The 14,433-nt window shown below is 41.8% G+C and overlaps 1 protein-coding gene across 18 annotated transcripts in view; it reads left to right on the top strand.

The window, feature by feature from the left end:
• Window positions 1–2,984: 2,984 nt before the first annotated feature.
• The window catches only part of rictor (rapamycin-insensitive companion of Tor), a 152,828-nt gene continuing 141,379 nt past the window's right edge, over window positions 2,985–14,433 (top strand). For 8 of the 18 annotated variants that reach the window (XM_067786027.1, XM_067786010.1, XM_067786021.1 and 5 more), the window contains exon 1: window positions 3,002–4,028. Coding sequence is in view for 1 of the 18 variants with exons in the window: in XM_067786022.1 (XP_067642123.1) it covers window positions 3,452–3,467 (16 nt within the window). In the remaining 17 variants the exon portion in view is untranslated. Of the gene's footprint in view, window positions 4,029–14,433 lie in introns of all 18 variants that reach the window. The other 10 variants (XM_067786016.1, XM_067786014.1, XM_067786013.1 and 7 more) reach the window with 6 other exon arrangements.

The raw sequence follows: 14,433 nt of genomic DNA, 5'->3' as shown, positions 1-14,433 counted from the left end.
CTTATTGGGAGGTTGGGGAGAACGTGTTTCCAATCCGTCCATACTCCCGGACTCAAGTAATCTAGTATAGTATATATGCTGTCGGAAAAGAAATAAATTCCGATCAGCATAACAACTGTCATCTCGAAATTGATAGTCCATTTGGAAGGTTAGAAATGACATGTTTCCAATCAAATGTGTAAATGTACGAGTATAAGCGTGGTCTAAGACGAAATTGAATGCTGAAGTATTTAAAGTAGCTAAATATCCTGACGTCACCATAGGAGTGTATGGCCCAACATTATTGAATCAGTCAGTTTCCTCGGCATAGCTGTAGAGCAAGTTTGAATATAACGAAGAAAACCAGGGATTAAAAACCCGGTACTGGGACCCTATTCGTTAACTGTGAGTTTTAAAGTGTACACAAGAAATTGTGTAAACTTTGAAATTCTGATTATGTAAAGCAAAACTGTCAACAAAAAAACTCACTGATAAAAACTTTGTGAGTTTTCTTGGCAGCCAGTCTATACTGTTGTGACATTCAAAACTCAGACGCACTGTTGCAGAATAACTTTTTTCTTTTCATGGCGTTTCATAAACATTTTTTCACTGACATAAGACTTTTACATTCAGCTCTCATTCAGCAAAACAATGTGCACAATAATTTACAGAATCGTATGAAAATTTAAAGTGTAAATTGTGTGTGCAAATGAGTTTTCAATAAGTGTACATTATTCAGTTTTTCACAGTTAAGGAATTTACCCCCTGAATTCGTCTTGGCTGGGGTAGATGTCACATCGTGCTAACTTTCCGGAAGCGTTCTCGTTAGATGGTGTAACCTCTCCTATATCAACACGATGGTGTATACGTTATTAATTCAGCGTATTTGCCTGTATGGCGTTGGTTATTGCTGCTTTTGTTTCTTCCACCATTGCCGTGTCTTTTTTTACATTTATGAATTTTTACGCATGGCTTACTAGAGAGTTCAACGTTTGCTGTGAACTTTCTTCCAGTTTTGCCAATGTTTTTATACGTACTTCTGCTTCTCCGTGTGCTTGTAACCCAAATATATAAATGAGACATTTGAATTGATCTACCAAAAGGTCTGACAATCTAAACTTTTCACAATGAGCATTGACCCAGGCTACATATGATACTAGGTCTTCCTGCTGATTTTTGCTAATCTGTAAACATTTGTATCTTAAACTGAAAAGCAATTCGTTTCGTCCAAGCATTTCTGCCAGTTTAGAGATTGTCTCATTAAATTTAAAATCTCGAGGATTTTTCAGTAAAATATATGTTGCATACTTATTATATGCGATTGGGTTTAACTTTCTCATTAAAAGGTGAACACGTGAAGCGTCATCCAATTCTTTGCCATCTCCCAAAAAAATGTCTTCATGACGTGTATACCACGTGTCAAATGTAACGGCATTTGTTGCATCGTAGCAGAATTCTGCTATGCTTTTTGCCAATGACTCCATCAAGTGTTCTTTTGAATTCTCCACTGGCTGGTTTGATATTTTTGTTAGCTGCTCAAGCAGTTTGCTTTGCATCTGCAAAAGTTTCACGATATTTTCATTTTCTGCCAATTTTTCAGTTTACCAATTTGCAGGTTAGGAAACCAATTTCCTCGTCGCCACTTTGTTGTAATCTCTCCTATGAGCCAAATTATCAACACGATGCTGTATACGTTTAATTCAACCACGTATCTTTATTCTAGTTAAAAATTATAATATTAATTAATTACAAAACAATTTAGACTGCAGCTCATAGATAAGATTGATACGAATCTTTTGTCTACGCTCTCATATTTTCGCTCTCACGAGGGATTTATCTTCTAGTTGTTGCTGGCAACAATCACAGATAAATCCCTCGCGCCAGCTGAAGAGGGTGCCAGAACAAAAAATGTGCCAGCCAAAACGAAAAACGTGCCAAAAATTTTGGTAAACTTTAGTTTGCCCTACAACTGTAGAATAGCGTTCAAAAATTATGGCAAAAAGGATAAAAATACTTGTTTTAGTGTAAGTATTATTAGTTCGAAGGCAGAGAGTAAATATTATTTCCCATTCAAAAGTTATCACTAAAAACAGGGTTTGTAAATATGAACTCCCGATGCAATCAGTCCGTTTTGATCACAGAACCTGGAACGCCAGACATGTAGGATAAGCTCTATCCATTAAATAATGTTTACTATTATATCATAGGTCCGATTTACTGAAATTTCAAAAGAATATATGGTTTTCACTGCGAGTTAAATGCGTTACAATATTTGACTAATTAATTTAATCGAATTGTTAGGTTTACTTAGATTTGTTTATATTTAACTCTAACTAGTCGTATTATTGTAAAATAACTTTAAGGAAATAAATATTTTACGACTATCATTTTATTAAATGATTGAAACTATAATCGCCGAAATGTATGTCAAAAATCCCCATTTTCAGATCTATTCATTTTTGTTTGGAGTGGCATCATTGATAAATGTTATAAAAAATGTCCATTTTGACAGCGCTCTCTCGAAACAAAGAGTTGCAAATCCATTCATCTATGCTGCAGCTTATTAATTCAGCGTATGATGATCAACGTGGTGTTCTCCTCTCGTATACTTTTTTTTTTTTTTAAGATGGCGAATTGACATTTCTGATCAGCGTTGCCACTTGGGGATCCTCAATATTAGGTGTGAAGAGCAGTCATAAAAAATCACAAATCACACAAGAAGATTGCGCATTGCACATGTAAACATAAGATAGCTGTTTTTTGTGGGCAATTCATACGTCCTTTAGCTCTTGTTTTTTTTTTTTCTTTCTTTCATTCGCTCATGCAGCCAACTGTGACGTTTATGCGCAGAACGAAGCAATATTGAATTCGTGAGAGCGCAATCTATGCAGATGATTTGTGTAGAAAATTTACCAAATAATCGATAGTTTCTTCCCGATTAATTTACTTTGTTATAATTATGGCAGGCAACTGTGGTTATTGGAAATGTAAAGCAATGGGCGAATAAATGTCAAAACGCAGGCGAAACGACTACAGACATTATGCGCGTATCGAAAGAATGTAAATGTTAATATTACTAAATTATTTTGGATCTAATTAAATTTGCATTAATTTAGTTGGGTTTAAACTAAACCGGTGTGATAATATTTGGCTGACTTTGATAAATTTTAAGTGAAATACCTCGAATTAAGGAATTAGAAGCGTGTGAAAACTAGCGATAGAGTGGAACGAATTTGTCTATCGTACGTGTTAAGTTGAACAACGATCCATCCCGAGGGGGAGTCGTAAGGCTTTGCAAATTTCAATGCAATCGTGGGAAAGTGAAATTGTAAATTTTTTTTCATAAAAATTATGCGTAAAACACAAAAGTATCATTAGTGCATAGTAAAGATACCATCGACACGGCATTAACAACTTAAATTATATTTTTGGAGAATGAGTATATAGACGATGAGTTTTCCAGTTATACGAAATGACTGCGAATGAAAGTATGGAACAGTTAGTAAATAGTAAAACAAGAATTATGTATTGAATTAAGCATTCAAAATAAAGTGCGCAAGGTATAAAAGCAAACAATTTAAGAAATGCCACAAAAATAAGTTTACTGAGAATAGCTTTAGCAAAGAGGATAAAGACATAAAGAGGATTATATTTATCCTCTTTGGCTACGCAGTGCCCAGCGCCAACGCAGGCGCCGTCTACACATGGTTGTGAAGTGCACTAAATTCGTGATATGTCGAAAGAAATTTAGTAATCATTAAGATTAGTTGAATTAATTAAAATGTAATACGTTAAATAAAAATATTTCGGAAAATTTGTCCATCGAAAACAAGATAAAATAATCTTGTGCAGTGTATATATACAAACATATCTAGAAAAATATGACGAATAAAAATACAAATGCGTAAAGTAGTGTGGAAAAATCTAGCACTACCGGTGTAGCGTTATGTGTTCACAGTGATGACAGTCGGCGTCGTATCGTACAATCGCGACGGCGATGTTATGCGAGCAGAAACAAAAGAAATCAATGAAAAGAGGTTGTTGGTAGTGTGAGTAAGCGAGTGCACTCTACTTTAAATTAATTCAATATGAAGAGCAATGTTGTTAACCTCTTGCTGTGATTCCACCATGCCTCTTGCCTTATGCAGGAAACGCGTGTTTTCTAAAAAAATTTCGTTAGCAGTAAACTTTATAAAATTTACAGCCCTATTCTACTAACGTCACAAAACTCAGCAACAGAAGTTGCCAATTCCGCTAGAATGATAGTTGGATCAAGAAAACTCATTACAAGTCCCGATGAAGTCACAGTTTGCTGTTGAGAGAGCGCACAATCCGGTTTGTCCATCCAAGCATTGATAAGAACTGAATTTACAATTGCAAAAAAATAAATTAAATCAACGCCACCTACGGATCATATCTTGAAATCATGTGGGATGTAGTAAAAGCGGAGGGCATTATCACATTTTGATGGAAGTGTATCGACACTGGTCTTCGACCACCTGCCTATACTTATTTCGTTTGAGCGTACCGCCGACTTCATCGTTACAGAAAAACGCACTTTCATAAACTTTAAAAAAGGAAAGTGGGAGGAATACAAATCTTTTACAGACAAACTCTTTGCTGCCCTCCCTATCCCGACTGATGCCCGCCAAGGGGAGCGTGCTTTCCGCAAGTTCACTGAATCCGCCTCGGCACGTTTCATTCGCAAATTTAGCGAGAGGACGTGACCTTATAAGACAGCTCGACCCAGGCGACCCCCAAATAAGGGACATAAACCAACGCATCAGATTGCTTGTGGATGAACACAAGCGGGCGAAATGGGAGGAGCACCTAAGAGGTTGAAACCTCTCTGCCGGTGTGGGTAAACTTTGGTCCACCGTAAGGTCCCTATCGAATCCGTCTAGGCGCAATGACAAAGTTTCCATCGCCTTTGGCGATAAAGTGCTGTCGGATTCGAAAAAATGCGCGAGCGCTTTCTGCCGTCAATATGTAATGCATTCTACGGTCGACAAAGATAGACGGCGGGCCAACAGACACGCACATAAACATAAATTCAGCGCGTCACCAATTACTATAACTACTCATAACAACTACGACTAGTCGAGTCGGTAGCAATGCTGAGCATAAGCCCTTGCCCCCGTCTTCTCCCCCCCCCTCCCCCATCCCCCCCCCCCCCCCCCCCCCCCCCCCCCCCCCCCCCCCCCCCCCCCCCCCCCCCCCCCTCTTTTCCGGCAGCAATCGTGTAGGTCAGGGAAACATACTCTTAGTCCCTACCTCCGTTTGCACCGTTTGCCAGCACAGAATATATATGTTTGCGATATCCGCCCAATGCAGCTCCTGCCTTGGGTGGTACCACTTTCCTAGATGTTCTGGTCTCCGCGACGGCAACCCCCAGACGGGTTTCATCGCGCCATGTTGCCAGGTCGCACACCCAAATCATCAGGGTACCCCAATGCTTGCCCAAGGACGCCCAGTCTTAGGGCCACAACAGCAGTTGCGTCCTGGCCTTCCACAACCCAGGCGTAGTCACCCGTCACTTACCCCCAGAGTGGCGGCGTCTCCCCTTATGCACTTCAGAATTCTGCAGTTAAACTGTAATGGACTAACTGGGAAGATTACGGAGATAGTCGATTTCATGAAGCGGCACAACATCCGCATTGCTGCGATTCAAGAGACTAAACTCACAGCAAGATCTGCATTGCAGACCTGCTCTGGGTATAATGTCCACAGGAAAGACCGCGAGAGCGGAAATGGAGGCGGCCTCGCGTTTATCATACCAAACTCTGTGCAATATTATATATTTGATCCTGGCATCGACCGCAGGGACAATGTCTTAGAACTTCAAGGCCTATCTGTCCGGTCAGGCGATGCAAACCTAGAAATCATCAACATCTACATCCCTCCTGCCACCTGTTGCCCCAGTGGATACCGCCCTAATATCAGAACCTTACTGGCAACAATCGCATCATCTTAGGCGATTTCAATGCCCATTCTATGGCACTCAAACCTGCGGGCGGACAGTAGGGGTGAGATGTTGGCGGATCAAGTAGAAGAAACGACGTTCTGCACAATAAACGGAGACGCCCCCACACGTGTGGTAGGAAGCTGTCACAGTTCGCCAGATATCTCAATCGTGAGCGCAGAACTCGTAAACTGCGTCAACTGGCAGCTGATGGTAACATTGGCATCCGACCACCTTCCTATACTTATTTTGCTCGAGCTTTCTGCCGACTTCATCGTCACAGAAAAACGCACTTTCATTAACTTAAAAAAAGGCAAGTGCGAAGAATATAAATCTTTTACAGAGAACCTCTTTGCTGCCCTCCCTATCCCGACTGATGCCCGCCAAGGAGAGCGTGCCTTCCGTAACGTCATTGAATCCGCCTGGCACGTTTCATTCCCGCCAGGAGAATTCCCGAAATCCGGCCCCACTTCCCGGCGGAGGCCGCAAACTTAGCGAGAGAACGTAACCTTATAAGACAGCTTGATCCAGGCGACCCCCAAATAAGGGATATAAACCAACGCATCAGATTGCTTGTGGACGAACACAAGCAGGCGAAATAGGAGGAGCACCTAAGTGGTTGTAACCTCTCTACCGGTGTGGGTAAACTTTGGTCCACCGTAAAGTCCCTATCGAATCCGACTAAGCACAAAGACAAAGTTTCCATCGCCTTTGGCGATAAAGTGCCGTCGGATGCGAAAAAATGCGCGAGCGCTTTCTTGCAAAGTGTCCCCACATGACACCAACCATCTCTTTAATTGTAATGTGGAACCAACGCCTCTAATAACCCTTTCCCTATGGTCCACCCCTGTTGAAACGGCAAGTTTCCTTGGACTCCCGTTAGAGGATATTGATGACAATTTGTGATCGGACACGGCTATTAGGTGGGGCGAGGATTGCTACAACAACAACAACAGCGCTTTCTGCCGACAATATATAATACATTCTACGGTCGACAATGATAGACGGAGGGCCAATAGACATGCACATAAACACAAATTCAGCGCGTCACCAATCACCATCACCGCTAAAGAGGTCGAGGACGCCATTGGTCGTGCTAAACCATCCAAAGCAGTGGGTCCAGACGGCATAGCCATGCCGATGCTTAAAAGCCTAGGGGAAGAGGGTTTCAAATATTTAGCGCAAGTCTTCAACCTGTCTCTTTCCACCTTTGTCATACCCGAGAAATGGAAAATGGCCAAGGTGGCCTCGCTACTAAAGCCTGGGAAACCAGCTAACATAGGAGAGTCGTATCGTCCGATATCTCTCCTATCGCCAGTGGCAAAGACGCTTGACGCAATTTTGCTCCCTTATTTCCAAGCAAATTTGCAGCTAGCCTCTCATCAGCATGGTTTCATAAAATTCCATAGCACTACCACCGCGCTAAATGCCATTAGCACCCAGATAAATTGAGGTTTAAATCAATACCCCCATCATAGAACAGTACTCGTAGCGCTAGACCTATCAAAAGCTTTTGATACGGTCAACCATGACTCGTTACTGCAAGACCTGGAAGGGTCTACCCTTCCCCCTTGTCTTAAAAGGTGGACCGCAAATTATCTGGGTGGTCGGCAGGCATCGGTGCAATTTATAAACGAAACATCAAAACCAAGGAGAATTAAACAAGGGGTGCCACAGGGTGGTGTCCTATCCACACTTTTGTTTAATTTCTACATATCTAAGCTACCTTCACCACCGGAAGGAGTCACAATCGTTTCCTACGCCGATGACTGCACAATAATGGCCACAGGCCCAGGCCCAAAGATCGATGAGCTATGCAATAAAATAAACGGCTACCTCCCTGATCTCTCCAGTTTTTTCGCCTCGCGAAACCTGGCATTATCACCGACTAAATCTTCCGCGACCTTATTTACAACATGGACGTCCCAAATGTCGACCATTTTGAACATCCACGTCGATGGCACTATGCTACCGACTGTCCTACACCCCAAAATCTTGGGTGTGACGTTTGATCAGGATCTACATTTTGGTGAGCACGCAGCCGCAATTATTCCAAGAATTCAGAGCCGTAACAAAATCCTCAAATCCCAGTACTTGGGGAAAAGATAAAGAAACGCTCATGACTACATACAAAGCAATTAGTCAGCCGATTACGTGCTACGCGTCACCCAAGCCTTAAAATTCGGTAGCAAAATACTGCTCTCAGAATTGCGACGGGCTGTCTTCTTATGTCCCCAGAACACCATCTGCATAATGGAGCGAGAATACTCCCCATCGGGGAGAGAAATGTGATGCTGACCAAACAGTTCCTGTTGAATACCCAGAAACCTGAGCATCCCAACAGACATCTGATGGATGAACCAGCACCGCCTAGGGGCTTAAGGAGTCATCTCCGTAACCATTTTGAGGAAATACGGCACCTGAGAACCCAGCCGTATGAAGCGAAAAAACACAAGCAGGTCCTTGGTGAACTCCATAAACAGGCGTCGGACCTTTATGCCGGGAATTGCCCGGTGAATCCAGTACTCAAAGAAAAGTATCCAAAACTCGCGGAAGAGGAACGCATACTCCCCAGGGAAACGCCTGTCACTCTTGCTCAACTTCGTTCTGGATACTGTAACAGGTCAAACTCTTACCTATCCAGAATCAACCCCGACATACAAAATGTATGCCCCGCTTGCAATGTGTGCCCACATGACACCAACCATCTCTTTAATTGTAATGTGGAACCAACGCCTCTAACACCCCTTTCCTTATGGTCCACCCCTGTTGAAACAGCAAGTTTCCTTGGACTCCCGTTAGAGGAAATTGATGACAATTTGTGATCGGTCGCGGCTGCTAGGTGGGGCGAAGCATTGCTACAACAACAACAACACCGCCAGAGAGGTTGAAGATGTCATTGGTCACGCTAAACCATCGAAAGCAGTGGGCCCAGACGGCATAGCCATGCCGATGCTTAAAAGCCTAGGGAAAGAGGGTTTTAAATACTTAGCGCATGTCTTCAACATGTCTCTTTCCACCTTTTTCATACCCGAAAAATGGAAAATGGCCAAGGTGGTCCCGCTACTAAAGCCTGGGAAACCAGCTAACATAGGAGAGTCGTATCGTCCGATATCTCTCCTATCGCCAGTAGCAAATACGCTTGAAGCCATTTTGCTCCCCTACTTCCAAGCAAATTTGCAGCTAGCTTCTCATCAGCATAGCTTCAGAAAACTCCATAGCACCACCACCGCGCTAAATGCCATCAGCACCCAGATAAATTGCGGTTTAAATCAAAACCCCCACCATAGAACAGTACTCGTAGCGCTAGACCTATCAAAAGCTTTTGATACGGTCAACCATGGCACGTTACTGCAAGACCTGGAAGGGTCTACCCTTCCCCCATGTCTTAAAAGGTGGACCGCAAAGTATCTGGGTGATCGGCAGGCATCGGTGCAATTTAGAAACGAAACATCAAAACCAAGAAGAATTAAACAAGGGGTGCCACAGGGTGGTGTCCTATCCCCACTTTTGTTTAATTTCTACATATCTAAGCTACCTTCACCACCAGAAGGAGTCAATATCGTTTCATACGCCGATGACTGCACAATAATGGCCACAGGCCCAGGCCCACAGATCGATGAGCTCTGCAACAGAATAAACGGCTACCTCTCTGATCTCTCCAGTTTTTTCGCCTCGCGAAACCTGGCATTATCACCGACTAAATCTTCCGCGACCTTATTTACAACATGGACGTCCCAAATGTCGACCATTTTGAACATCCACGTCGATGGCACTACGCTACCGACTGTCCTACACCCCAAAATGTTGGGTGTGACGTTTGATCAGGATCTACATTTTGGTGAGCACGCAGCCGCAATTTCTCCGAAAATCCAGAGCCGTAATAAAATCCTCAAATCCCTTGCTGGCAGTACCTGGGGAAAAGATAAAGAAACGCTCATTACTACATACAAAGCAATTGGCCAGCCGTTTACGTGCTACGCGTCACCCATATGGTCGCCAAGCCTAAAAACTACCCACTGGAAGAAGCTACAGGCCTGCCAAAATACTGCTCTCAGAATCGCCACGGGCTGCCTTGTTATTTCCCCAGAACACCAGCTACATAATGAGGCGAGAATACTCCCCATCAGGGAGAGAAATGAGATGCTAACCAAACAGTTCCTGTTGAATACCCAGAAACCTGGTCATCCAAACAGACATCTGATTGATGAGCCAACACCGTCTAGGGGCTTAAGGAGTCATCTCCGTAAGCATTTTGAGGAAATACGGCACCTGAGAACACAGCCGTATGAAGCAAAAAAACACAAGCAGGTCCTTGGTGAACTCCACAAACAGGCGTCGGACCTTTATGTCAGGAATTGCCCGGTGAATCCAGTACTCAAAGAAAAGTACCCAAAACTTGTGGAAGAGGAACGCATACTCCCCAGGGAAACGGGTGTCACTCTTGCTCAACTTCGTTCTAGATACTGTAACAGGTTAAACTCTTACCTATCCAAAATCAACCCCGACATACAAAATGTATGCCCCGCTTGCAATGTGTCCCCACATTACACCAACCATCTCTTTAATTGTAATGTGGAACCAACGCCTCTAACACCCCTTTCATTATGGTCCACCCCTGTTGAAACTGCAAGTTTCCTTGGACTCCCGTTAGAGGATATTGATGACAATTTGTGATCGGTCGCGGCTGTTAGGTGGGACAAAGCACTGCTACAACAACAACAACAACATTGAACGTAAGAGTTACTGGATCTCTGAATATAACATAACAAAGAGTTGGTGGAAAAACTTTAGGCACTGGATAAAAACAATAATTACCCATTTACCCAAATCTGCAATATGTCAACCTCGCGGGCTACTCAGTTGTTGAGAAATTCCCTTAACGGCGGTCTGAATATGATGGGATACCTAAAACTTTTTGGACATGTTTACGTTGATGTAAATTCCAAACGCATAACTGAAGTAGTCTCACTATATATCAAACTTATCTACTGCGGGTATAGAACTGACGCCCGACCAAAAATAATACAGACACTGCGTTTGACTGGTGTTAAATTTAATACTTGCTGGATTAAAAGAAACATTTTGGGCATCCAACTTTTGCAGCCACGCCACTGCAGATGGGCATGTTATTTTCGGGCTGTCAAAAGCCGCCTCACAGTCGACTTAAAAGGTAGCACGTGCCAGTCTTCCGCGAATTACTGCAGATAGAACCGGATTTCCTAAACTAGGCAGCGTAATTCCGCCATTAGCCCGGTTGGCGGTACCGCCCCTATTGTGTATTGAGCGCACTCTAATGCAAATTGGAAGGTAATCGGTCGTCCCACTATATTTTGCAAAGGTGTTGGTGCAAGTTTGGCGGGTAGTCCGTGCCTACTTGATGCCTTGGTTATCTTTAGCTAGTGTATTGCCAGTTTCACTTTATTGGGGTATCAGCTTCGTTACCTCCCTCACTATCTATCAATAAGAAGTGGTACCCTCCATAACTTAAGCACTCCCAGTCCGTCGGTTGCCAGGTCGTTATAAACGTTTCTGCAGGAGTTTACCATGGTTTCATATGCCATCACCACGGACTTTTCCCACGCACCTTCCTCCTTTAACTTTCTTCAAAGAAGGCGCATCTCTTTCTGTGAGGAGGTGTGATGGCTGAGCGGAGTAATCATTAGCTGTCGAATTCTTCGGTACGCAGAGCCATGTGGGAGTTTGGCTGCCACAACTTAGTTGTGCGAGTCGATATTAGAACTTCGAAGCGTGCGCACATTCAGACACTGGTTCTATGTCTCTGCCGTCAATTAAAACGTTGTCGAGTTAGTTTATTGCTTTCTTACCTTGTAATTTATTTAATGATTTCGCAAAAAAATTAAGGTTAACATTACTGCACTACTTAAGTAGAATGCCTACAGACAATGGGATAGTATGTTGCAAATTGACCACACTATTTTCTTTCACCTGATCCCTTCACGGCAGTGCACTCGTTTTCTTCTTGATTTTTTATTGCATCGTTCAACAGAGGATTTCCTATGAACCAGTAAACAGATACCGCATTAAAACATGAGAGAGTAAAAAATCATAGTTAGCCGTGAAATAAATCTTCTCGGCGTGACGTCACGTTTTTGACAACATGTTTTATTACCGACGCAGTGTTCAGACTTTATTCCAATCGGAGTATTTTGCTCCGTTCTTACCTCCTACTACATTTTTTATCTCAAAGGTTTATTTGGGTCGAGTTGAAAACCAAATAGTATTACTACCTAATATCTTTTGGTTGAAGTTTTTATTGTATATCTATGAAAAGCTGATGGTTTACAAGTGAGGATTGGATGATATGATGTGAATTCATTGTTTATGTCTTAAGACATGTTTGTTGACATTTTACTCACAGTTTTTGTACTTTTTTCGTAAATCCTGCCAAAATTCAACATACAGGACTTCTTGAAGTACGTTGAGTCAGTGAGGGTTAGCTGACCTTTGCGATAACAGTCGCCAATTGGGGGCACAAACCGAGGTAAAATCTTCCTAGCTAGCAAAGCCTTTGGATTTTCAATCGCTGCACTATCGCACATTATACCTCCTCCGACACTCGCCGTCGACATCACGGATAGAACTATAAACCTTCCGTAGAACTTTTCTCTCGAATACTCCAAGAGCCATTTCATCTTCTCTCGACACCTTCCATAATTCCGAGCCGTACATCAGGACAGGTATGATGAGTTACTTGTAGAGCGAGAATATTGTTCGTCGAGAGAGGACTTTACTTTTCAATTGCCTGAAGAAGCACTTGTTGGCAAGAGTTATTCTCCGTTTGCAAATCATAATTTCTAATCCGACATTGTTTTTGCTTTTAATGCTGCTTCTAAAATGAACGAAATCATTCACAGTATCGAATTTATATCCGTCAAAAGTGACGTAGCTACAAAAGCCATGATGACAGCAAGTACTTCCTCTTGTCCAAATTTACTACAAGACCCACTTTTTTCGCTTCTTTATCTTCGCCTCTATGTTTGAATAGCCCGGCGGGTATCCCTTCATTACTTGGCACCTTGTGGTTTTTTAGCCATGATATTGGATGCCGGGAGTGTTTTTCATCATCGGCGATCGGGGTATCGGGTTCGTCTTCCCCCACACTATGTACGTCAGTTACCAGGTCGCCATTATCGTTCCTACAGGAATCTGCCCCGGTCTTGAAACCTTCTGTCATTAAAACAGCATAAAATATGTATGGTAAGCCGAAAATAATAATAATATTTTTTCGCGATGAATATCCGTGGAGATAGAGCCCACTTTTCATCCAGAATGTGGTGTGCTTATGGGAGCATTAATTGGTCGTCCTACACGTTTTATGCCGACTCCATGTGCATCTGATAAGGCAGATAACTTGTTTACTAAGAAACATTTTATGGCAAAAACCCAATCGAAAGGTTTGCCAAGCCACGAAATCAATTTTATGTTAGTTGTTCGCCCGCTTTCAAAAAGGAAGAAAAAATATACTCCAAAAATTTAATTTTTACTCGGGCGTAGTCGTTTGTTCAGGTAACAGTTTTAAATACTCCGAACACTGGTAGCGAAACTTGAGAGAAATGTAATAAATCGAAAAATTTCAAAAGCGCTACGTCATCAAACTTTCTTTTCAAATTCGATTACAAATACAACAATTCCGGAATGCGGGATCTTATACTACGTTTCCACCAAACCATAGATGTTAAGTAATGATTAGATAATGTTAATGATTGCTAATTAACCTTCATTTGCGAAATTCTCTAATTCATTAAACAATTAGAAATAGTCAACTAATTCCCATTAGATAATTGAAATTTTTATTCTAATGGTAAAACTAATTGCAATTAGTTGCCATTAGCAAAAAAATTGGGCTACCTTTACAATTAGAAATGTAGTTGACTTCTGCTAATGCAATTAATTGAATATCTAATTGCATTAGCAGAAGTCAACTACATTTCTAATTGTAAAGGTAACCCAATTTTTTGCTAATGGCAACTAATTGCAATTAGATTTACCATTAGAATAAAAATTTCAATTATCTAATGGCAATTAGTTGACTATTTCTAATTGTTTAATGAATTAGAGAATATAAACCAATTGCATCAATTACTAATTCTAATTGCAATTTAACATGTATGCACCAAACCCAAACTCCGTGTTTGCCTAATTCATACGGCGGCTAAAACATGCCAAAAAATATAGAGAGAGGTCCTCAATATCAATAATTCTAACGCGAAAATGAAAAATTCAATTTCTGTCAAGATATTTAGCATGAAAAGGTTGGCAAACACGGAGTTTGAGTTTGGTGGAAACGTAGTATTAGCTCATTCGATTACGGGTTTTCCTATTACTGAATGAAAATAGATGTGCTTGTATTGGTTGTTTATAGTAGTTGTCGACCCGTATTCCATTCTCATTTCCTCTTTTATATCTCGTGACACATTGTTGCATTATATAAATATGTGTAGATACTAGGAGATGAATAATATCATGAT

Source organism: Eurosta solidaginis, chromosome 4 (assembly GCF_040869045.1).
Source record: "Eurosta solidaginis isolate ZX-2024a chromosome 4, ASM4086904v1, whole genome shotgun sequence".
Classification (NCBI taxonomy): Eukaryota; Metazoa; Arthropoda; class Insecta; order Diptera; family Tephritidae; genus Eurosta; species Eurosta solidaginis.
The sequence above is the reverse complement of the archived record's forward strand: the minus strand, read 5'-3'. Positions and strand labels throughout refer to the sequence as shown.